Below are 24,748 nucleotides of genomic sequence, written 5' to 3' on the forward strand. Positions count from 1 at the left end.
TTAAGTTTTTCAAAATTAGAATTTAAATGCATCTAAATACTACCTTTATCTATTTTTTACATGAGGAGTTCCTGTCATGGCTCAGTGGTTAACAAACCTGACTAGTATCCATGAGGATGCAGGTTTGATCCCTGGCTTCATTCAGTGGGTTAAGGATCCAGTGTTGCCATGAGCTCTGGTGTAGGTCACAGACACGTCTCGGATCTGGCATTGCTGTGGCCGTGGTGTACGCTGGCAGCTGCAGCTCTGACTAGACCCCTAGCCTGGGAACGTCCATATGCTGCCGGAGAGGCCCTAAAAAAAAAGCAAAAAAACAAAACCAAAAAAAACCCAGAGGAATTCAGGACGCTCTCAGGTCACAGGTCACTGCAGGGGTAGCGTGGGCGTGGCCTCTCATGGCCTCACTCGGATGACCTTAGGCGAAGTGGGCAGAGACAGGGACCCACAGGCGGGGAATGTGCCACCTGGCCCTGCTATAGCTTTCCACTGTCAAGAGAGACCAACAAGCTGGACTTTTAGGGTGGACCTCAGCCCACTAGTTGCCGGTGTCTAATGCCAGTCTTCCAGCTGAGGGCAATTAAAGTGACGGAGTTAAAATTTCATCTCTAGCACCATGTATTTCCCACGGAGGACACAGAGTACACAGGCCTTGGCTCCAGGAGACCAGTGGGGACAATGAACACACCATTTCAAGAGAAAATGGCAAAAGGAGAGAGAGAAAAGGTCAAAAATGAGATCACAGCACCCACCAGCCACACGCCTCTCCCAACCCCTGACTGTCATAGAACAAGTCTGGGAAGAGGCAGTAAAAAGATGACAGAGTAACCCCTCCTCTGCATATCTAGAGAAGAAAAGAGATAAAGGGACCCAGAACTATATGAATGCAAAGAAACAAAAATTCAATGGCCCCACTTTTATGTATCCAAAGTGATTCCTACAAAAATAAAACTAACTTACTGAGCACTATCTATACTCCAAATACCAACCCCAGGTACTGCAGGAATATCAGCTCAGGTAAACCTCGCAGCAATCCTGGGAGGAATCATTATTCCCAATTTATAGATGTGGAAACTGAGACTCTGAAACCCTAAAGTTTGGGAAAATGTCAATCATCTTCAGCCAACAATTCCATTCCCATGTTGGCTCGTACTGTAAATACAAATGGGCAAAGAGTCTAGAACAACTCATTAGCTACAGCAATTAAAAGTGTAAAGGGGAGTTCCCATTGTGGCCAGCGGAAATAAATCCAACTAGTATCCAGGAGGATGTGGGTTCGAACCCTGGCCTTGCTCAGTGGGTCACAGATCTGGCACTGCCATGAGCTGTGGTATGGATCACAGACGTGGTTCAGATCCCACGTTGCTATTGCTATGGCTGTGGTGTAAACCAGCAGCTATAGCTCCAATTTGACCCCTAGCCTGGGAACTTCCATATGTCGTGGGTGTGGCCCTAAAAAGCAAAAGGAAGGAAGGAAAGAAGGGAAAGGGAAGGGAAGCAAAGCACAGTCAGGAGTTCCCATTGTGGCTCAGTGGGTTAAGAACCTGGCTAGTATCCATGAGGATGTGGATTCAATCCCTAGCCCTGCTCAGTGGGTTAAGGATCCGCTGCTGCCGTGAGGAGGAGTGTAGGTCTCAGCTGCAGCTTGAACCTGGCATTTTTGTGGCTGTGGCATAGGCTGGCAGCTGCAGCTCCGATTTAATCCCTAGCCTGGGAACTTCCATATGCCACAGGTGCAGCTGTAAAAAAGAAAAAATAAATAAATAAACATAGTCATATAGAGAGGTTAGCAAATTGACATAGCTTAGATGAGAGGTATCATTTCTGAGTCCTAACTCAGGGATAAATGAAGATATCACAGGAAGCCAAGCTGCAGCCACTCAAACAACTGTTCAACTTGCTGCATTCCTGGTTTCTTCTGAACTCTCTTAGGTTCTGGGCTGACTAGAACGGCTATCTCTTGACTTAGAGGATTCCAGTATGACTAGGTCAAGTCTCTATTCTGTGGAAATTCAGAAAAGCAAGACTGGCCAGGGGTAAGGTAGGCTGGTAGGGTATAGGTCCCTGCAATAAAACTCACTGAGTTAAAAAAATAGATGATTAAAACATTAAGAAAAAAAAATTTTTTCCAAAGCATTACTCTGGACAACCCAGGGGCCCAGAAAACCACCCAGAGCTAAACTGCTAGCATTTGAAACTAAAGGATTCATCTGGAAATAAGAATGCAGTGGATCCAGTTCAACTAGGTATTAGGCACCAATACAAAACAAACATCTCTTTAATATTTCAGCCAGGAATAAACCGCTGCCATGGAAAGATTCCGGAAAGCATCGTTTTACATGGCCTCCCAAAGCGCAGGCCACTTCTGCCCCTCGGCATACTTTCTTTGGTTCCAGGTTTCAGAATGTGACTGCACTCACTCTTATCTGGCCCCTAGGTGGGCACATCACAGAGCCAGAGGCATGGGAAACCCTGCACTCCGCTTTGCCAGATGGAGAAAACCAGGCTTCCAGTGATGAAATGGCCAATGCCCAAGGTCAGGGCAGGGGAGAGCTGCGATCAGACTCCCAGCCCCAAGTCCCTTCCAAGATTCTTTAAATTAAAGGCACATGAGAGCACAAAGCAACACTCCCTGCCAAGAGACAAGTAGATGACTTTTTTTTTTTCCTTCTGTTTTGGTCTTTTTTGTTGGTTTCTTATACCTCTGAATCAACTTTTACTAATGACTAAATGCACCATGTGGAAGGGGAGGCCTCCTGCCCTTTAAAAAAAAAAAAGAGTTAATGAGACTGCTCATTGAAGTTGCAAAAGACATTTATTTTTTTCTGCGTTAGGGAATTTCTAGGTTAATTGTGGCATTCTCCTTAGGAGACCCATTCATATAAAAATAAACGAATGCTGCCTCCTTCTGAATTCCTTCTATTCTGATATTGCAGTTGAGAAGAAAAGCTTGGCTTGATGGCCGTTTTCTTTTCGGGTAAGCATGTACCGCGTATACTTTAGTTTAGTGTTACACGTATCAGTAGATCACAACTTAAGAGTCTTAAATCATGATTTACTGACTGATCTCTAAATGGTACTGAGGGTTTTAATTTCCCCAAAGTCGTTCCTTTTTAGTGATACTGAGATCACTCTTAACAACAAACAGAGCGAAATTCAAAGCAAAAATAGATGCTGGGAAAGATACTGTGCAAGGAAAAAGTAGTATTTCTGTTTTTAAAGTTTGGACTTTGCTTGGAAGAAGATCAACTCTCTGAAGTCTCTTCTGGCTACCATCATTCTATGATGTTTTTACCTATTACTCTTTTTTCTAAGTAAGTTTAGTAACACTTCAGATAAGATAGCTGGTCAGGATTTCACAATCTGAGAATCCCTCATTTTAGGAGTGTCACAAGTGCCAGTCTAACATTTTCCATTATCTCAAAATATCTGGATGAAATGTATCCTGATTAAGGTCTTTGAGCTCCTGAACAGAATCTGGATTAACTGGGTAAATTAAGTAGGAAATTGAGACCCATCAGGAGCATTGGGGTCATTTGAATCTAAGTCTCTCCTAGGGAACCTCCTTAAACAGCTTTCCCATAGTGACCTTTCCTTCAAAAGTCCATCTGACTTTTCTGGAGTCAATTCTGACCTCTAGAGACCTAGAGGCAGTCTGTTTCCAGGCAGATTTGCTGGCATGAAGGCTGCCTCATGCTCTGAATTCAGGGTAAAGGTCTGGTTTTCAAAATCATACGGGGCAAATTCCCATTCTGAAACCTTGAAACCAACAATTACTACTAAGTGATGAGTCCCTAATGCATAGTTGAAAGTTTATTAATTGTATGCCATTAAATAGAGACTTGACACACTCAAAAATTAGTTTAGCCGGCTGCCAATTTTCTCAGCTTTAGAGACTTCACACCGTCACTCCAAGATGTTCTCAACTTTCAGAAGTACGCTTGCACTTTGGGAAAAACTTTTATTTGCATTTAAAAATTTTCTCATGCAAGTGCTATAAGACACGCGTAGATAAAACTCAATGAGCTCAACTGAACTCAGCCAAGGTCTAAGCAGTAGGTGAAACTAATGGTTTCAACCAGAGAACTGAGATAGTACAACTTCACAATGAAAAAAAAAAATCAATGGCAAATGAACCAGTACTTTGAATATTTAAAAAATGAAATTTTAACATCTCTTTTCAAAAAACAGTCAAGTAGTTACAGCTACTTGGAAGTAGAGTAGTTTAGAGTTGGGGGGCAGGGGGGAGGCCTTAACGATTACCAAAAAAAACCCAACCCCTCTCTCACTCCAGCCCCTTCCCACTCCTGTCCTTTGCTGTAACATTATCATGGCCCAAAGTAAGCTGCTAAGTTTCTCTCAGGTTCAACTTACAAATCGTTGCTCTTGGAAACCCACAACCTCCTCAAGCCCATTCCATTCCAAACAGGTGATGGATCAGCCATCGCTTACTTCATTCCGTGAACACATACTGCATATCTCCTCTGTGCTAGGCACTGGAGGTCAGATCTTGAGATAAAAAGGTGACTTCCTGGAGTTCCCGTCATGGCGCAGTGGTTAACGAATCCGACTAGGAACCATGAGGTTGTGGGTTCGGTCCCTGCCCTTGCTCAGCCGGTTAACGATCCGGCGTTGCCGTGAGCTGTGGTGTAGGTTGCAGATGTGGCTCGGATCCCACGTTGCTGTGGCTCCGGCGTAGGCCGGTGGCTACAGCTCCGATTAGACCCCTAGCCTGGGAACCTCCATATGCCGCGGGAGTGGCCGAAGAAATGGCAAAAAAGACAAAAAAAAAAAAAAAAAAAAAAGGTGACTTCCTATTACCCACTGCGTGAGTTCTACGTGCCCTTAGGGCTTTTGGAGAACCCCATTATCCTCATTCCCAGCAGGTCCCTCCCCACAGCCTCCTCCAAAAACACCACCACCACACCCTCAGGTCTTTTTAATCCAGAAAAGAATTCCAAGTTTTTGCACTCAGAAGGTTTGGGGAATGTTCACTATCATAATGCCTTCTCTGGAGACACTAATTTTACACATTCCTCCAAGTGTGACACTCAGAGCCGAGGTCTGAATCCAAGCTGACTGGCTCCTGAGTCCATTTGTAACCAGTCCATTCTAGTGCTACTCGATGCCCTAGGAGTTTTCCCTCCCCCTTCTAACTAGAATGCCCTTTCCAACATGCTAGCTTTTTCACATGAACTCCTACTCGTCCTGCAAGACCCATCTGAAAGAGAGCTGCTCCATCTTTTCTCTTACCACCACAAGCAGAGATGCTTCGACAACCCCAGTGGGGTTGCACCTGCCTTCACCTGCCTTCAACACATCTCCTTTTATGAGATGGAAATTTGACTCCCTTTTACTCATTGCATGGGTACAAATTCCTGGTGAAGGAACAATTTCCTATAACCATCTAAGAGTCACAACCCAGAGTTACTGAAACTCTCTGTATGAATGCTAAGACCTGTGTTAAGACACACATATAAAGAAATTCCAAAGATAAAAGTCTGGTTGGGGCTGGGTCCCACCTGGAATGGGCTCTGGCTTTCAACAGAGAGGAGGCTACCGCTAGACAAGGAAGCTGCAGGCTACAGATCACTCTTAACCAAAACAGGGTCAAGACGTCTGGGAGGAAACTCCTAAGCATGGAATGTTAAAATGACATTCACTCAGAAAGGACAGTCCACAGAGAATTCACTCAGAAAGGACAGTCCACAGAGAAGCCAGGAAACGAGGAACCCATTGTATCAAAGTTGGGCATGTCCTTTGGAGACAGAATCCAGCAACAACCAAAGCAAAGACAAACTCAGATAAGACCAGTGAGTTCTGAGAACAAACTGTTTTTGAAAGCACCAAAAATCAATACTGGTACGTCAGACTGTTTTTATATTTCCTCTATTCCCTTATGTCTTCTCCCTTAGTACCTAAAAAAGTTCCAGGCTGTCCTAACTATGCTCAGATAAACTGAGGGTAAGGGGTTTTTTTAACCCACTCTTGGATTAGAATATTATCAGCCCACTATTGGTGGCAGCCAGTGTGAAAACGGTAATCAGAGTGAAAGGATCAACAAATGTTTGTTGATGGAATGAATGAAGCAATAAACGGCTTTCAGATTTTTAAGGCACGGGAGTTCACATCATGGCTCAGTGGTAACGAATCCAACCAATATCCATGAGGACATGGGTTTGGTCCCTGGCCCCGCCCAGTGGGTTAAGGATCTGGCACTGCCGTGAGCTGTGGTATAGGTCACAGGTGCAGCTTGGTTCTGAGTTGCTGTGGCTGTGGTGTAGGCTGGCAGCTGTAGCTCTGATTTGACCCCTAGCCTGGGAACCTCCATGTACTTCAGGTGCGGGCCTAAAAAGGAAAAAAAAAAAATTTTAAGGCACGTTTAAAGGCCATCCAGTCCAATCCTTTTCCCACAAGAGTACACCTGTCCACACAGAACTTTCTTAGGTTGCCGTAAAATTCATTCAAACAAATATCAATGAAACGCCTACAATAGCTAAGATATTGTGCTTTCAGAAATGACTAAAAAAAAAAAAATCAGTCATTGATACAAGGAATTTTTATTAGAGGCCTACTGTGTGTCAGCCACCATCCTAGGCCATATGGATATTACAATGAGTAAGACGCACCTAGCACCTTAGGGAATTCATGGAGAAGATAAATAGACAACAATTATCTACAACACTGATTAAGACAGAAAAAAATGCCAAGCGTTTTCAAAGGCATAAATAAAGACTACTGGGAATCAGAGGTCAAAAAGGAAAACCAAGGTTTCAAAAGAACTTACAGGACACTGCCAGTCAGGAATGGGACATTATTTTGTGGTTTAACCTTACAGTTCAGTTATGGAAACTACTAGTTTCTAGCTGAAATGGTTAATGGAAATGGGTTAGTAGGTTCTGATGAAAATCAATATTCTATCTTCATCATTATGTCAAGTGATAGTGACACTGGATTTTTAAAAAGCAAAAACACATATCAATTCTTTTAACGGAAACCGTAATCGAAACGGAGCTCTAAATAACAGTTTTTTTTCATGTGTGACTGTATGTATGACCTACACAGACAGACGTGTTGACTTGAGTAATAATAAAGTATACATAAAGAATAATCCTGGACTTATTTAACAGTAACTGCACAATAAAATGTTTTCTATTACTTACATTGAAAACTAGGAAAGTGAAAATTAAGCATAATATATAGCTAAACATTGCATTTCTTTTGTCCTATAATCAAATGAAACATCTCTCAGTTTCTTTCATATATGCTACTGCAGCTTCTCCAAATACTCTGAAATGAGCTCCACCAAAGCTGTTTTTCAGGATAAACACAGTGAATTGGGAAGTAGAAGACTTAGGAGCGAGGCCTGGACCACACCACCAGCTACACAAACTTGGGCAGGTAAATTCCCTGACCTAAATTTCTCATCCATAAAACGAAGCTGTTACAGCAAATAACTTCCAAAATCCCTCTGAACTCTTTAAAAATATATGTGAAAACTAATCTCTACCCCCAAACCATCAACCAAAGCAGAAAGTTTCTAAAGTAGTCTTAAAAGAGCTTAGGTTTACCTACTTTGCTTCCTCTCGTACTTAATTTAACAAACTTACTTATGAATTTCCTATAGCAGTTAGGTTGAGCAGTTTCATCTCTACTAGTTACAGGAACAGTGATATCTATCAATACACTCTTTAAACACACACACACACAATTCTGTGACAAAGACTTTCTAGTAGGTCCAGAAGCAACCTCTTTAAGTAGAATTTTGTCTCCATGGAAAAATTCAACACTCAGGAGCCTTCTCTGTGAATTTCAAAGGGTGTCTACATCCATGTATTCCACCGCATCGGTGAATTTCTAGTCCTTGGCAGACTGCTTGCCAGTGGTGTATGTTTACAATGCTTTCCACTGGATCTGCATAAGAAGTGAATCAGGCACCATTTGGCCATTTGTATGAAGGGTGAGGTAGACAAAAATATTATTAATATATTCATCCTAGTTATACTGATGAACCTATGATATGAGCAGACCTATCAGGCACATTCTGCACATCTGTATGCAAACTGATGAAATTATAAAGACAATAATGAACACTTTGTCGCTTTACCTCTGCCTGCAATTTTACAAGTCACTAAAAAAAAATATTTTCTACCTCAGTATAAATCAAACTTACATTAAGAAAGCCTAACTACTATTTTAAGGTTAAAGCCCCTTGTCATATACCTCTACAATGTGACATTTTTTAGAATTTAGATTTTAGAATTCAGAATTTTAGAATTTTTTTAGAATGCTAGTTGATATTATCAAAGCAACAATTCCAGATCAGAACCTTAACTACTATATTCCAGCATCATTCCTCTGGAAACTAGCTTCATCTGTGTAATATCTGCATTATTAAAGGACATTAAGTTAAAGCAAAAACGCAGTCTGAAAAACAAGGGAGAATACTAAAGGCAGAACAACTGGCTCCACTTCTGCAAATTAAGCAAAATTAGGCAAATGAAAGGAAGCAAGCAAAGGGAAGGAACTCGAAAGCTATTTGCAGCAGTGGTTCCCTGAAAGTTCTAGGAGCTTCCCCTTGAGCTTGAAGAGATAAGGGAGGACAAAGCAGAAAAGGTACCTCTCCCTTTGGGCGGAAGCCCAAATACTCTTCAGAACTTACAGCATTCATTGAATTCAGTGTAAGATGTCTGGCAGAAGGGAGTGGCGCTTGCTTTCCTCACTCTAGAGCCTTAAGAACTGCACCAGAGTTCTCAAAAACCCTTATCTCGCAGAAGCTGCTCGGAGCATCCTCCCCACGCACACACCTGCAGGACCGGGCAGCTCCTCCCTCTCCCATCCTCAGGGCTGGACCAAGGTCCAGTGGCCAGAGCACCGTTAGTCCAAGGGCCGCCCTGGCCCGGGCAGGCGCCACTCGGCCCCGGCAAGGCCAGACAACACGCCGCTGTCCGGGCTCCGCTACCGCGAGCCGCGCAGCGGCGGCGAGACGCCGATGGACACCGGCACCACCAGGATGCATATTATAATAAAAACTTGGGAGAGCGCTCTACACTCGCGCCGACGTGGAGGCACAGCCCTCGAAGCGGGCTCGGGTCGGCCGGCCCGTCCCGCCCCTCCTCTCGACCAAGAGACAGAGGTTCGTACCTGTCCTCTGAGACGCTGATGACGCCCTCCTCCTTGGGCACGATCACGGCCATATTCACCACCTCCTGGGACCCCTCGACCCGCTGCAGCAGGATCGGCTTGCGGGTCAGCGGCTTGGGCTGAATCTCTGCCGCCATCGGAGGAGGGGGCGCGCCGTGGGCGCCGCCGCCAACCGCGCCGCGGGACTGGGCTGAAGAGAACGCTCGGGTACGGACACAGGGTGAGACACCGACTCTGGGTAGCCGGAGCGGGACGCCGGGGACCCACGATCATAGCCTGGCCGCCGCTCCCGGGAACGACTCCGCGCTCCCGGCTTCGGGCACCGAAACCGCCACGACCGGCGCTGCAACCCGGCGCCACCACTGGCGGAGGGGGCGGAGATTTGGGGGGCGGGCCTTAGGGGCGGGGCCTGCTCAGGAGGTGGCCGCTGGTGGGCGCGAGGGCGGCTACACTTCCGGAAGGGTGGTGGTGGAGGAGGAGGAGAAACTGAAAAGGGAGGCGGGGCGCTAGCGGCCCAGTGCGCGTGCGTCAACCCACCAGCCCATTTCCGCTCCTCCCCTCCGCCCTTCTCGAAGCCTTGCGGCACCGCCTCCAGGACGCATGCGCTTTCCGTGCTCTGCGGCCTCCTCGCCACCTTCCACACCCACACCCAGTCCCCTCCCTCTTTAATCTCCCGTGAACGCGCTTGCCAGTGGGTCCGCCCACTTCGAAATCCCTGAAAAGGGGGCGGGGGTGGGGCGGGGAAAAGCGCGCCTGGGCGAGGCCGGAAAGAGAAGAAGCCTGCAGGAAGGAAAGGAGCTGAGCTGGTTGGGACGTAACTAGGCATGCGTACGAGTTACCTCTCCTGCGCGGCCTTAACGAAGCGGGGTTTACAGCTCTCGGTATGCCCCAGCCCAGGGCCACAGAGTTGGATTCCTGGGCGTTGTAGTGGTTACGAGCCTTTTCTTCCTTGTTCTGGAATCGCCCACTTGTCACTGCTCCTGGCCTGGGGAGCCCAGCTGGCTCCCTGGCTATTGACCAAGTCACGGCCAGGACTGGCCTCTAAGACAAGGAACTGAAGGGCAGCCTTCAGCGGGGCAGATGATCGCTACGCCCCTACCACTGCCCCCGATAGTGGAGCGCCGGAAGTGGGGAAAGAAGAAAATCTCACACTGAGGGAGCTTAGAGATGATCTGTAGTGGCAACCTCAACGTTTTCTTAGATGACGAAGTTACTAGTCCAGGTTTACCATAGCTTCATGGTAGGGCTATAGCACCCCCAAACATGAACTCAGGCCCGCCCAATGCTGGTTCTGACTTCCTCCCGTTGCTCGGTAATCCAGCCTTTCTTGCTTGCTCCAGAGACAATGGGTGGGGTTACTGTGGTTATTGAATGAATGTTAGGTGCCTGGCAGAGGGCCTGGCATATGGGGTCCTTGACTGTGTGATAATCCCACTCGCCCTCCCAGAGTTAACAACCAGCTGAGGAGCAGTCATAGTCTGTGTGGTGTGATTGGGCTGGCAAAGGCAGTGGAGGTGAGGAAAATAATATGCCAGAGCTGGACAAAGAATGAGACAGGCCTTGCAGAAATGCATTTTATTAGGCAGGTTTTTGGCAGCCAAGGGGGTAGACTGCAAAGGGCCTGTCTCAAAGCACAGAGCACAGTTCTTTACCACTTCCTGTCTCCATAGACATTCTGTAAGGCCCTTGAAAGGGAGATTGAGGTATTTTCCAGCTTTGCAACCTAGAACAAGGTATTCCATTTCTCTGAGCCTCCAGCTCCCTGTCCAGTAAGTGGAGTATAATAACACGAATAACAGATTTGAAGTGCCTTCATACATAATAGCTGCCAGGAATTAGGACATGGACATATTTGGGGGGACATTCTTCAGCCTCCCACAGTGGTTTTAAATACCATCCATATGCTCCTGACTCCCATATTATCTCTCCCCTGACCATATTTCCAAACACCAGACTCATATATCTCATACTACTCCGCTTTGTCACCTAAGCATGAAAAGGTGTTCCAGACATTCCCAAACAGTATCTTTAAATCTACTGCATCATTCACCCAGTTGTTCAAACCTAAGTTCCTGGGAGTCATCCCTGATTCTTCTCTTTTCTTCACAATTCCTGTCCAAACCATTAACCAGTCCTATCAGCTCCACCTCCAAAGTATGTTTTGAACTTTCCCACTTATATCATCAGCCCCAGTTCAAGTCGTCATAATCTCTGGCCTCTACTACCACGGTAGCCTAAGTGCTTTCTCTGTTTCTTCTCTTGAACCCGTATACAATCCGTTTTTATCACAGCAGCCGGAGGGATTTTGTTTTAACAATAAAAACCAGATCAGTTGCTCTCTGCTTAAAATGCATCCGTGGCGTACCATTGCACTTGGGATAAAATGCCTCTCCAACCTCATCTCTTCTGTTCAGTGCTTTCCAAGCCCTGGCTTGGAATTCCCCAGAAATAACAACCTCCTTCCTGCTGGTGGCCTTTGCACCAACTGTGTTCACCTCTTGCCAACTTTATTCTCTCCACTCAGGCTTCAGCTCCAGTGTTAGCTCCTTAAAGAGTCTTACCCTCCCAACTGTACCCCGCCTCTTTGTAACACTCACTGCCATGTTAACCGGATCTATTTTCTTCATAGTACTTACTTCTACCCAAAATTATATGTGTTTCTCATTTATTTCTTTTTCTTCCTTTTCTAGAAGAGAAACACTTGGAGAGGAGAGATGTATGCCTGTTCATCATTGTATTCCTATCCCCTAGAATAGCACCTGGCACTTTAGGAGGCATGCTGTTAAGTATTTGTTAAGTGAATGAATAGAAAGAGAGGTAGTTTGGGATTTGTTTAACTCTTATTCCATTAGAGTATAATGGAAAGACTGGTATCTGGAATTTGCCCTAATTCCTGGGATGGGCGATCCTTGGGAGAAGACAGGGGCAGATGATAATTAGCAGCCAGATGAGAATAGCTGTATGGTAAAGGCACCAAGTGATTCACTGGCACCCAACAGAAAGGCCTAGCACAGGATAAATGAGGTGTCCTAATTGACAGGTGAGAGGAAGGTAGTAGTTACATGCAGGAGTTCCTAAACTGTTTAGGTTGCAGACCTTGTTAAAAATCAAATGAACAGTATGGATCAGCTGGGGGGGGCATAGGTCTACATACAAACAACTTTATATGCAATTTCAGAAACCCAGGTTAAGAACTGCTGATGACTCTCAGGAAATTTAAGCTGCTCAGCCCACTTCCCCACCCACAGGAGAGTAATAGAGAGTAAGACAGAAAGGAGTAGACTGTTAGAAAAATGATTCTCAAACTCCTTTGCTCATGTTCCACCTTAAAGAATTTCAAAGAATTTCAGTATATAAGTTTAAATATCCCATAAAGTCTGAATTCTAGCATCTTGCAAATATTAACATTTATCATAAACAGTTTATGCTTGAGGCTCTTTTATTGATGCCCCTGCAACACTATCTGAAACAAATATATAAATAAGTATATATATATAATTTGTGTATATATATTTTTATATATATGCAAATTTAAATTCTATAATAAGTGTAATATACTAAGGCCACAAAGTTCTAATTTGTAAGTTTCTTCTACATTAACTGATCCTTACAATTGTTAATACACAAGAGATCAAAACAAAATAAGTGTTTGAGAAATGTACATTGTTAAACATAAAAAGTAAATTTTTAAATAGAAATGTTTAATGAAAATTATTCTTAGAGGAGTTCCCTAGTGCCTCAGGGGCTTAAGGATTCAGCATCATCACTGCTGTGGCTCTGGTTACGGCTGTGGTGCAGTCCAACCCCTGGCCCAGAAACTTCTCATGCCGTGGGCAAGGCCAAAAAATTATTATTAGAGATGAGCAAGACTAGGTTTTTACATGCCCCTGTATCCCAGGATAAATAATGACATATTGCTAAAATTAAGCGGGATTTAGGATTCAGTCTATTCCTCTATTTTGTCTTGTAAAGTTTAAGGCTAAGAAATAGGTATAAAGAGTATAAATGTATGTGTTGTTCTCTGCCCCAATTTCCAACACAGAACTCTGAAGACCCTTGTAATTTCCTAAATGATGAGCGCACCGGAGTTCTTGTTCTAATGAGGCAACTGTGGGTGGGCTCCTGGATGGCTCCCGGATAAGGGCTGGTTACCAGAAAGATCAAGCTATGAGTAAAAGCTTGGAATTTCCTTGGGAGTCCTGCTGTGGCTCAGCGGGTAGCAAACCCCACTAGTATCCATGAAGATACGGGTTCGATTAGAACTCAGAGGGTTAAGGATCCGACGTTGTTGTGAGCTGTGGTGTAAGTCGGCAATTCAGATCCTGCGTTGCCGTGGCTCTGGTGTAGGCCGGCAGCTGCAGCTCCAATTCGACCCCTAGCCTGGGAGCTTCCATATGCTGTAGATGCAGCCCTGAAAAGCAAAAAATAAAAAAATTTTAAAACCTTGGAATTTTCAGCCCTCCCCCAACTTCTCCAGAGAGGAGAGAGGGGCTGGAAGTGGAGTTCATAATTGCTTATGCCTGTGTGAGGAAGCCTTCATAAAATCCCAATATCAGGGGCCTTGGTGAATTTCCAGGCTAGTGAGGACAGTGATGAACCCCAACTCCACAGGGACAGAAGCTCCTGTGTTTGGGACCCTCCCAGATCTTGCCCTACATATCTCCTCATCTGGCTCCTTTAATAAACTGGTAAATCAATGTGTTTCCCTGAGTTCTCCGAGCTGCTGTAGCGAATCAGTTGAATTAAGGGGGTTGGAGATGGGACTCTCTGATTTATAGCCAAATTGGATAGGAGTTGGGATAAGCTGGAGACCTACCACTTGCATGTGGCATCTGAAGTGGAGGGCAGTCTCAGGACTGAGCCTTTAACCTGTGGCCAGTGGCAATGTCTCCACGTAGATAGTGTCAGAACTGAGTTCAAGTAGAGGACATCTAGCTGGCATCCGGGAATTGCTTGGTGGGAGAATAACCCCCCCACATCTGGTGTCAGAAGTGTGTACGTGGTCGTTGTGTGAGAGTAAAGGAGAGACCCAGGAGGGGAACTGAGGTTTTCCTAATGCAGCCTGATCCAGGTATTTGGCCTCATCGGATGAAAGAGAGCCAGAGGGGTCTGGGGTACGAATCCGTGAGCAGCCAGGGCAGCTGAGCCCCAACCTCCAGGCTTGGGTTCAAGAGCAAGGTGTTCAAACTGCAGTTACAACTTAGGAAAGCAACACAGGACCCAGGTCTGGAAGACTGGTGAGTTCTGAGCAGGAGGCCCAGACAGGGTCCTAGGGGTCAGAACGAGGGGACAAGGTGGGAGTAGAGCCACTTAGCAGTGTGACATTTAGCAAGTGCCTGCATCTGTTGGTGACCCCCTTTCTTCATCTGTAACATGTGAATAATCACAGCACCAAACTCACAGAGCTGTTGTAAAAGGACTAAGATCATTCATCTGAAAGAATAGGCGAAACTGCTGGATCGTATGGTTAGGGTAGGTTTATTTTTGTAAGAAACCGCCCAACTGTCTTCCAAAGTGGTTGCACCGTTTTGCATTCCCGCCAACTATCAACAGGAACTGGGTTCTGTCTGTATTTCGGAGGAAAACCAACTTCTTGTGGAATGTTCTGTGGAGGAACTGGGAGAACAGAGAATGAAGTGGGAGTAGAACCAACGGTGGGGAAACAGTGCCAGGGTGAAAGAGTGAAAGAAAAGGGAAGGAGGAAGAAAGTTTATGTTTCTGTTCCTTCTTTGCGTTCTCTTTATTAGTAACGCCGATGCCTCTGCAGACCCGGCGTTGCACGAGCCCTGACCTGGGCTGAAGTGAGCAGTAGAGATTGTGACTGCAAAACTCTGCACCTTGGAGGCCCAAGAGCAGAGAAACCCCGAATGCACTGGGTCAAGAGGAAGTGAGGCCAATGTCCCCGGAGCCTGGTGGCTCTCACATTGCCGACTGAAAGTGGAAATGAGAACATAACCGCCTCAGGTTGTCATTTGAAGGTCTTAAATCTATCAGAGTCCTCAGGGGAGCTCAAGGCAACTCAGACTAACCCGCAATTCCTTAGACACTATCTTCATGTATTCTTTCTTCCAGCAAATATTTGTTCAGTGCCTGCTCTGAGCCAGGTTCTCAATGTGATTAACTCCCTTGTGAAGTCAAGGGCACAGCTTGATTCGGTTCATATCTTGGGTTTTATCAGTAGAGGGCCACTGGCTCTAGAGTCCCATGAGCAAGTGGAGAAAGGAGTTGGTGTGACAAGATGTTGGTTTAAAAATAAAGGTCAGAACGACACTCAGATTCTGGTGCACAATTATGCCATTGGTTTAGCTGTAAATCTCCAGCATCAAATAGTGCTTAATAGAATGTATGAAGGAATCAAATGGGATCTTTGGAGAATGAGTATTGCCCAGAGGAAACAGTGAAATGGGGGAGGGGATGAAATTTATTGCTGTTTAGGCAAAATGGTTTATTCATCTGGAAGGAATCTAACTCTCACAGACTACGACGGTTCTTTGATGAATGCACATTTTGTGTGTTATGGCAACGCTGGGGATAACACGTTTTTCTACCAGTGTGTACTTTTGGTTTCATTTTCCGTGTATTCTAAGGACCATAAATGATTCCGTTAGCGAAGAATTAGATCATCCTCAAAGATCCTGACTGAAGGTCATTGGCCAGTGACTACAATTTTAATGTCCCTGGAGTCCTGGCAGACTGGCATGTGAACCTCCTTGTGTATATGTGACGATGCTTTTAAAAACTTCTCATGAGCTTAAGGATCAACATAACATAGCCATCTTTCATAAGAACCACTATTATTGCTTAGACCTCATCAAGTTGACTTTAGGAAAAGTACTTCCCATCATCAGAATTTATTCTATAAACCCTTTTTAAGCAGAGACCCGACTTTCCTCTCCTATTGTACTGTCCCTAGTATCAAGCACAGTGCGAGGCATGAAAAGGAAGCTCAGTAATAACAAGTAAGCAGAAAGATCAATTACATTTTAATATTGGAGTTCCCACCATGGCTCAGTGCTTGATGAATCTGACCAGCTTCCATGAGGACGCAGGTTGAATCCCCGGCCTTACTCAATGGGTTAAGGATCTGGCATGGCTGTGGCTGTGGCTGTGGCCGGCAGCTACAGCTCCCATTAGACCCCTAGCCTGGGAACCTCCATATGCCATGGGTGCAGCCCTAAAAAGCAATAATAATAATAATAATATCTTTACAGATACAGTTTCCAGTAAAATGGAGCAGAGTCGCATATCCACGTCTCCTATCAATAGAATTTGCTTGACCGTGAATACTGGTGGCCAGAGAGATTGGGACAAATGTTTGTTATCAAATATGCCTCCTCTTTGGTAATATTGGTTGGGAACAGTTTAATTTCCCTCAAGAGAAGAGATACCATGGGAAAAGGGCTTTTGTGCCAGTCAACTCAATGTTATTCTTTTTCTTCAGCTGCTATTCTGTCTCTAGGAGAAAAAAGCAAAACAAAACCTCAAACAATGAGGAAAAACCAGACTGCATTGACAAATACATAAAAGAATTCAGAGGGCATATAGAAAAACCTGGAGGTTCTGCAGAAGAAGGACAAGAGATTGATAGGCCAAACAGTTTGATTTCCTACATTCAATCGCTGAAGAATTTTATGGGCATCTAAAACATGTATCTTTACTTTCAGGGTATAAAATCCTGAAGAATGCATATCCTGCATCATATGTTCATAGATAAAGTATTTTTAAAAATCCGATCCTCTTTTGAGATTCATGCAAAAAGGAGCCAGAACCTGTACCCTTGACTGGAAGGATGAAGGAAGTGGCAGTGTGTCATGGTTTCCTATTCTCACAGCCCTGCTCCCTCCAAGCCAGCCTCCTCAACTGCTGCTAGAGTCATCTTTCTAAAACTCACATCAGATCGTGGTACTCCCCAACATGGCCTAAACCTTTGCGAGCTTTCCACATCTCTGGAGTTGACACTCCCCCCATCTTCTGGCCCATGCCTATGTCTTCAATCCATTCACTCCCCCAGTTTCTCTCCCCTCGAACCTCAAATCTGGTGATACTGCATCAGGTAAAATGTTACTTGCAATTTTTTGTTGCAAGTGACAAAAAATTCAAGTTGATTTTTAAAGACTGAAGGGAACACAAGGATCCACTTAGTTTCTGGTTGGAGTTTGTTCAGGTCGTTTGGCTCCATTTCTCTGCATTTCCCTCCGCTCCACGTGACATCTTTATCCTCTGACTGATTTCCATTGACGTAACAAGATGGAAACTGGCAGCTCTCAGGTTTACGTGCTTCCTCTTCCTGGGAGCACATCTCTGCCAAAGTCCTAGGCTTCCTTCTGATTGGACATAGCCAGCTCTGAACTCCTATCCCTGAGGAATGTCATGGCTGATTGTCTGAGGCCTGGAGGACCTGCCTCTCTGGGGACCAGCTATGACAAGGGAATGGATTGTGCCAGCTGCTAAGGCCAATGAAGACCCATCCCTGGAGCTGGTACTGAGGTCAGTTACACTCAACACCCTGCTAGGAAATGTGCAGGGAAGGAGAGAACGGATACTGAATAAGCATCTTCAGAAGCCAAGCTACTTAATAGTAATCTAAGCCTTTCGTGCCATGGTACACCTCTTTGCCCTCTTCCTGGAATGTTCTTCCCCACTTCGTTTGTCCAGCAAATTTCTACTCTTCCCTCAACCTCAGCTCAAGCATTTCATCCTCTGTGAGGCCTTTGGGGGTTCCTCCCCTCAAACAGAGTGGACTACTCCCTTCCACACACCGTTCTGACACTCAGTACAGGCTTTATTTATTGCCTCGTCCTGTTACTCATCAATTATATATTTAGTAGATTTGCCTCCCAGACAGAAGTCTAACCCCTTGAGAACAGAAACCCTACCCTTTTTAATCTGCTTCTTGACACCTATCAAATGACCAAAGAACATATTCTTTAAATACATTGTGAGTTTGGTTAGTTCTGCTGGAGGTAGCAGTCATCAGATTGTATGCTCTGATGTCATCAAGTTGAGAAAGAGACAGGTCCTCGGAAAGCGTGACTAGAGCCTCGAGCACAGGCAAGTGAGAGGTGAGACACCATGTTGCTCTGGTTCTTGGCCTCCTGCATCTGGATTTAGAGGGATCTAGAGGTTTTTGAGAGTCCAGAGCGTTATGGGTTGTAATGATGCCTTCTGTCATGTGAAAGCAATTCAGGAACCAGGCAAGAGGCTTTCCTATAGGAACCTCCAGCGGGTCTCCTAGCCAGCCAGGTTCCCTAATGCATGCGGTGGTCCAGGTTTATGTTACGTTTATTATTCCCTATTGGAAGGAGGGAGCTTGCTCTAAATAGTATTTCTGATAGTTCCCGTCATGACTCAGCAGAAATGAGAATCTGACTAGCATCCATGAGGGCGCAGGTTCGATCCCTAGCCTCACTCAGTGGTTTAAGGATCCAGCTTTGCCATGAGCTTGTGGTGTAGGTCGCAGACATGGCTTGGATCTGGCGTTGCTGTGACTGTGGTGTAGGCCAGTGGCTATAGCTCCAATTTGACCACTAGCCTGGGAACTTCCATATGTTGTGGGTGCAGCCCTAAAAAAAAAAAAAAAAAAAAAAGGGAGTTCCCAACATGGCTCCACGGAACAAATCTGACTAGTATCCATGAGGATGCAGGTTTGAAAACTGGCCTCGCTCAGTGGGTTAAGGATCCAGCGTTGCTGTGAGCTGTGGTGTAGGTCGCCTAAACACCTCTGATCTGGCATTGCTGTGGCCGTGGTGTAGGCCAGCAGCTGCAGCTCTGATTGGACCCCTAGCCTGGGAACCTCCATATGTTGTGGATTCGGCCCTAAAACAAACAAACAAAGGACATAAATAGTATTTCCTTTCACCTCCCAGCTCCAAGAAAAGAATACCACTTTTTACCTTTCCTTGACTTACGTTATCTGAGGGTAAAGAAACTTTTCCCAAAACTGAAATAAAATGATTAGCGTTATCAACAACTTTGTAACACACTCATTCTAGGTAGGGCACCGTATACATGGCAGAGAAACCTAGGAAGCAATTGAGAAATTTCAGGGAAGCTAATGATGAATTAGTCAATGAAAAATGATCTGGAAATAATGGCATTGATAATCGCAGCTCAGTTCTCCTGGAGGGCCCTGGGATTCAATGAGAGGACAGTTCCTGGGTTAGATGCTAGCCTGGTCATTAGAGTCTCAAAAGCAGCAAAAGGCAGGCCCTCTGACCTTAGCAGAATCACATATCAATGGTACAACTAGAGACTAATAGAAGTATAAGACAGTGTAGTATAAATTACACATCTATGGTGGCCGTGTAGAAACATGATTTGACTGATTACTGAGTGAAATGGTGTGGAATGATATTCGTCAGGAAAGGCTCTAGAAGGGGTGAGTCATAGGTTTCTGAACAAGTGGCTGATGTGATGTGGATGGTACTCAAAAAATATTGTCTTAGCAACTGTGTGGAGAATGAACTACGATGGGGGAGCACAAAGCAGGGAGACCAGACAGGAGGCGGTACGACAAACGAGGTGATGGGAGCTCGGACTGGTGTGTGGGCTGAGAAATCGAGCTGGGGTGGTTTAGAGAAGGCAATGCGGAGGATTGCATAACACCGTGGGCTTTGCAGACAAACTGATTCACACTCCAGTCCTGGCTCCCCCCGATGAGCTGTGTTGCTTGGCTAACTAACCTACCTGGTCGAAGTCTACTCCCTCATCTACAAAATGTGCTTATGGGTGTTTGTCATTTTTGCTGTCCAGAATCTAAACATCCTTCCTAATATGAATGAATCCCAGTGTGAGTGGGAAGCCCCAAAGGGGAAGCTGTACCTTGTGCTCTGAGTGGACAGAGTTGATGCTCACTATTCTCTCTGTGCTGACGGCAGGGTTGGGGGGTAGTGATGCAAAGGCACTGTGGTCAGTTTGAGAATCTTTGAGGCCCCTGTGGTGAGACTGGCATCCAGGGGTGTGGCAGGGCATGTCCTGGGAACTGTGGCTGACGTAGGCTCCTAACTGTGTTCTGCTTCTCCCCTCGGCTCTTCCCTCAACCCAGTCCTCCATCTTCCTGCACATTCTGTGAGTTGCCCCATAACGTTCCAGTAAATTCCTTTTCTGCTTAAGATGTCAGCTGTTTGCTGCCAAGAACACTGACTTAAACATGACCTCACAGGAGATTTGAGGATTGAAGAAGATGGTGTATTTAAAGCCTTCAGTCGAGGACCTGCCACAGGCATGTGCTTATTGACAGGGTCGCACCAAGAAAAAGCAAAGAAAGCATTTGTGACGGAAGAGTCATAAACGGGGACACCTATTTCGGTGTGGGAGGAGAATAAAAAGGAAGAATGGGGAAGATAACTAGTGTACAAACCTGTCTTCCTCATCCCTGTTCCACCTCTAACAAGGACATGGAAGCCAGGAGAAGGACAGCCTGCTTCAAATGGGTGAGACAGTAATGGCAGAGCACTGTCTTAGCCTGTCGCCTGAGACCATGGCGTTTTACAGACATGACAGCATCTAAACTTGTTTGCCAGGCACAGGAGTCACTTCATAGCCCTGTCCGGACCTGCCTTTCCAGCCCTGATGCTTGCCACTCCCTGAAAAGCACCTGACACGGAGTCAAATCAAGCTGCTTGGTGTCCCATGAGCGCACCATGTTATTCTGAGCTTCACTGACTCTCCCCACTGAATTCTCTCTTCCTAGAATGTCTCTGTCATCGTCCCTCAACTTCAAGTCCTTATTTAAGACTTGGGTTACATTTTTTCTCCTCCATGAAACCCTTCCTAATTCCTTCCAGACAGAAGTACTTGCTCCTCCCTCTGGGCTCCCACAGAATTGTGTTCATGCCTCTCTGATATCAAAGACCATGTTTTATTCTAATGCTCTCTGCGAGTCTCCCTCCCTCACTGCCCCCTGGGGTCCCAGGCACCAGGGACCCTGCTTCGTCATTGCCTGATGTTATGCGGCCCATAGACAGTACCTCACAGGCTCATTGTTGAACACCCAGAACGTTTCTTTTCTTTTTTTTTTTTCTTTTTATGGGTGCACCTGTGGCATATGGAAGTTCCCGGGCTAAGGGTCAAATCAGGGCTGCAGCTGCTGGCCTACACCAAGCCACATCTATGACCTATGATGCAGTTTGTGGCATCACTGGATCCTTAACCCACTGGGCAAGCCAGGGATTGAACCCGCATCCTCACTGAGACGGTGTTGCTTAAGGATCCAACATTGCTGCAAGCTGTGGGATAGGTCACAGATGTGGCTGTGGTTGTGGCATAGGCCAGCAGCTGTAGCTCCGATTGGACCCGAGGCCAGGAACTTCCATCTGCTGCAGAGGCGGCCATAGAAAGAAAAAGAAAAAAAAAAAAGGATTTCCCTTTCTATTTCCCCAAGTTATGCATAAACACGGGGTTCCAGAGGAACCTAGCTGTGACACCAAGATTTAGGTTTATTTTCCATTGCCCTCAGAAATTATTCTTTTTCATTTTATTAAAAAGATTTTGCAGATTTCATTTTTAATTCATTTCTAGATAGCACATGACTATGATCCAGATTTCCAACTGCACGGTTTAACGTGTTCCTCACTACTGTGTAGCCCAGCCATCTAGCTTTTCTTCCCGTGGGCAGCCAGAGCCATCCCTTTCTTATGCATGCTTCCAGAGAGATTTTATGCATGTAAGGAAATACTTTTAATACCGATTTTAATTTATTTTATATTATTGGCCATGCCCACAGCATGTGGAAGTTCCCTGGCCCAGGGATGAAACCCACACCACTGCAATGACCTGAGCCACTGCAGTGACAGTGCCAGATCCTTAACCAACTGCACCACCAGGGAACTCCAATACCCATCTTTTCCCTAGCTGCGTGGTATTCTGTCACATAGATGATGTGTATAATCTGTTAAGCCAGTCTCCCATGAGTGGACCCTCAGGGTTTTTTTCCTAATCTTTTCTATTTTATAAAAAATTCAGCAGCTCTTTTCAACCTCCCTTCAGACTTCCTTCCAGTCTCTACTTTCTTCAGCCTCAAAATATGCTGTCTCTCTTAACTTACAGAAAACCGAGGCCGCTGCATAGACATTCCATCAGTTTCCTGCCTTCCGTTCACCTTATACTTCAAACTCCATCAACACCCAACAGGGGATAGTTCTCAGAATGTGCATATTCCCTCTTGTCTTTGCACCTTTTATATGCCACTCTCACCCACACCATCCTTGCTTTGCCTGGGAAACCTCTATTTACCTTTCAAATCCAAGTTTGGATATCATGCCACAGGGAGTTACTCAGTTACTGCTGTATAGGATGTCTGTACCTTGTTCTTCTCCCTCCGTTGTATTTAGTATGCCGGTTTTAAATTTGTTTACAAATCTGTGCTCCCATAGGTCTGTGAGCACCTTGAGAGCTAATTCATATCAGGATGCCCAGCACTTAGCAGAGAGAGCCTGGTAATAGAAGCTACTCAATAAATATTTGTTGAATAAATGAATAAATAATGTGGAGGAGACGTAAGCATACCCTATAATGACAAGTATTTGCAAAAGAGCAGAATAAGTCTTCAAGTCTTCAGCTTTGCATAGTGCAGCAGAAACAGCATTGGACCAGGAACCAAGAGAACCAGTTCTGGTCCATGGGAGCAGGAATACCCTTCCCACGTGTTCATCGCTGCATCCCCAGTGCCTGAAAGAATGGCTGCCTCTTTACTGGTGCTGAGAAAGAATGAGGCTTTGTGTTATGTTTGCATTTGAGTCTGCCAAAGACATCCTTTATTTCAAGTATTCTGCAAGGAGAAAGCTAGAACCAGAGGGTCTGTGGCTTTTGCACTAACAGAACATACCCAACACCACCCAGTCGTGGGTAAGCTATCATAAAGCCAATGAATTTATCACCAACTTAAGTTGAACAATTTCAACCATTTGGCTTTTACACATGTTATGTTGCAGATTAGATTAACGCATTTCCCATAAACACAGGCTTTTCCAGGTTTAATGGTAATAACATGCTGAGCCTGGGAAGTGAAATAAAACTTTTGGGTAATTTGGGAGAGGTGGGGCTCTTGGCCCCTCCTCTGTGAACACTGCAGAGAGCAACAGTGCAACGATCAGAGACAGAGCCCCTAAGGGCTCTGAGTCCTTTACCCCACCTGTCTTCTAACAGGGTTCTTTGTTCATTGCTCTCCTACAGTTTAGCAGAGTGCAAAGATTCTCCTGCCCTCTCTTCCTTGTCTTGCTAAACGGTAGTAACATACACATTAATGTCAATTTTCCATCAGTTTATGAAAATACAATTCTTTCACCCTTTGCTTGTGATCAAATATCATGGTGACCCACAGATCGTTTTTAGACCAAGACTGAATCAAAGTTTTATATTTAATTTTTATCTCCACGGTGTTCAGTAGATATGTGTGGATTGACTGAATGAATATTTGGCCATTAATTATCTCTGTAACCTTTGGCAAATTTCATTTAACTTTTCGGGGCCTCATTATCCTCATCTATACCACTGAGCTTGATTGATGTATTTTTCAAATTATTTTTAAAAGTTTAAACCCTTTCTTCAAACAAAATCCTAAGCAGAACCCAATGTATAGGATAGAAAAAAGTAGAGGTACCCCGGATAAAATAGGTCTGGGGGCCCTAAGACCCCTTGCTTCGCCTTCTCCTTCCCCACCTTCACTTCTGCTATGAGCCACTCTACCGATCCCCAGGGCTCCGCGGGACACCATCTACAAATCCTCTGGGAGTTCCCTGGTGGCCTAACCGTTAAGGATCTGGCATTGTCACTGCTGTGGCCTGGATTCGATCCCTGGCCCCAAGAACTTCCACATGCCACAGGCGTGGCCATTGAAAAAGAAAAAGTCCACTGGGCTAGATGACCAGATTCATAACATTGACTCCCAGACTGGTAAGGACACGTAGAGTCGCGGCAGAGAGTCCCCCCAGCCTTAGGAATTAAACAAGACAAAGCTACTCGGGCAAATTAAAATACAAAGTCTCTTTGCTCTGGGTGGTATTCCATCAACTCAACCAATATCAGCTGATTATTTAATAAGCAGAATTGGAAATTTTATATATTGCTGATAAATTAACAATGAACACGCTAACAGTGAACAATGAACATGGTGACATAAATTACTAACAAATAACTTTTGGGAGATAAGATTTCTCAACATATTATAAAATGAGTGGGGTTAATACAAGGAATCCCTGGGGAGTGAAAAGGTTGAGCCTCCAGATGAATTCCATTTTCTTCCTTTTCATACATATAAAATGAGGCAGAGGAAGATTAAATGGCCTGCCTGGCTCCCACAGCCGGCTTCGTGGCAGGGGCTACAGCAGCTCACCGCACTTGCCATTTCCAGCTCACTTTTCTTTCCCGTCCATGTTGCATTTCTGTGTAAGGTTAGGCTCTTCACCTTTATGTGTCTGAGAATATGAATCACACAGCTACAGAATGATCGCAAGTCCTCATTATCTCAGCATTCATTAGCTGAATCCCTAAAGTTCGAAGTTACGAAGGAGAGTAAAAGTCATCATAACTTAGAAATGTTTGCTTATCAAATGCCTGCTTGTAAATACTCATCTCCGCTGCACACGAGCACCCATTCTCTCCTTCTCGG

General features: G+C 45.1%; 1 protein-coding gene and 1 long non-coding RNA gene across 7 annotated transcripts in view; one reads left to right on the forward strand and one right to left on the reverse strand.

Moving 5' to 3' along the window:
* Positions 1–10,204, reverse strand: part of WDFY2 (WD repeat and FYVE domain containing 2) — a 179,934-nt gene extending 169,730 nt beyond the window's left edge. For 3 of the 6 annotated variants that reach the window (XR_014819399.1, XM_084981698.1, XM_021065301.2), the window contains exon 1: positions 9,142–9,525. Coding sequence is in view for 2 of the 6 variants with exons in the window: in XM_021065301.2 (XP_020920960.1) it covers positions 9,142–9,278 (137 nt within the window). In the remaining 4 variants the exon portion in view is untranslated. Of the gene's footprint in view, positions 1–8,659; positions 8,809–9,141; positions 9,526–9,980 lie in introns of those variants that run through there. The other 3 variants (XM_084981697.1, XM_021065303.2, XM_084981700.1) reach the window with 3 other exon arrangements.
* LOC102165198 (uncharacterized) overlaps positions 8,910–24,748 on the forward strand; it is a 101,467-nt gene continuing 85,628 nt past the window's right edge. The window contains 1 exon segment of the long non-coding RNA NR_201386.1: positions 8,910–9,348. This is a non-coding gene — a long non-coding RNA (uncharacterized LOC102165198).

The sequence above is a fragment of the Sus scrofa genome, chromosome 11 (genome assembly GCF_054392235.1).
Source record: "Sus scrofa isolate SSC_HxYL_T2T_F1_AM1 chromosome 11, Sscrofa_HxYL_maternal_Yorkshire_Landrace_v2.0, whole genome shotgun sequence".
Lineage (NCBI taxonomy): Eukaryota > Metazoa > Chordata > Mammalia > Artiodactyla > Suidae > Sus > Sus scrofa.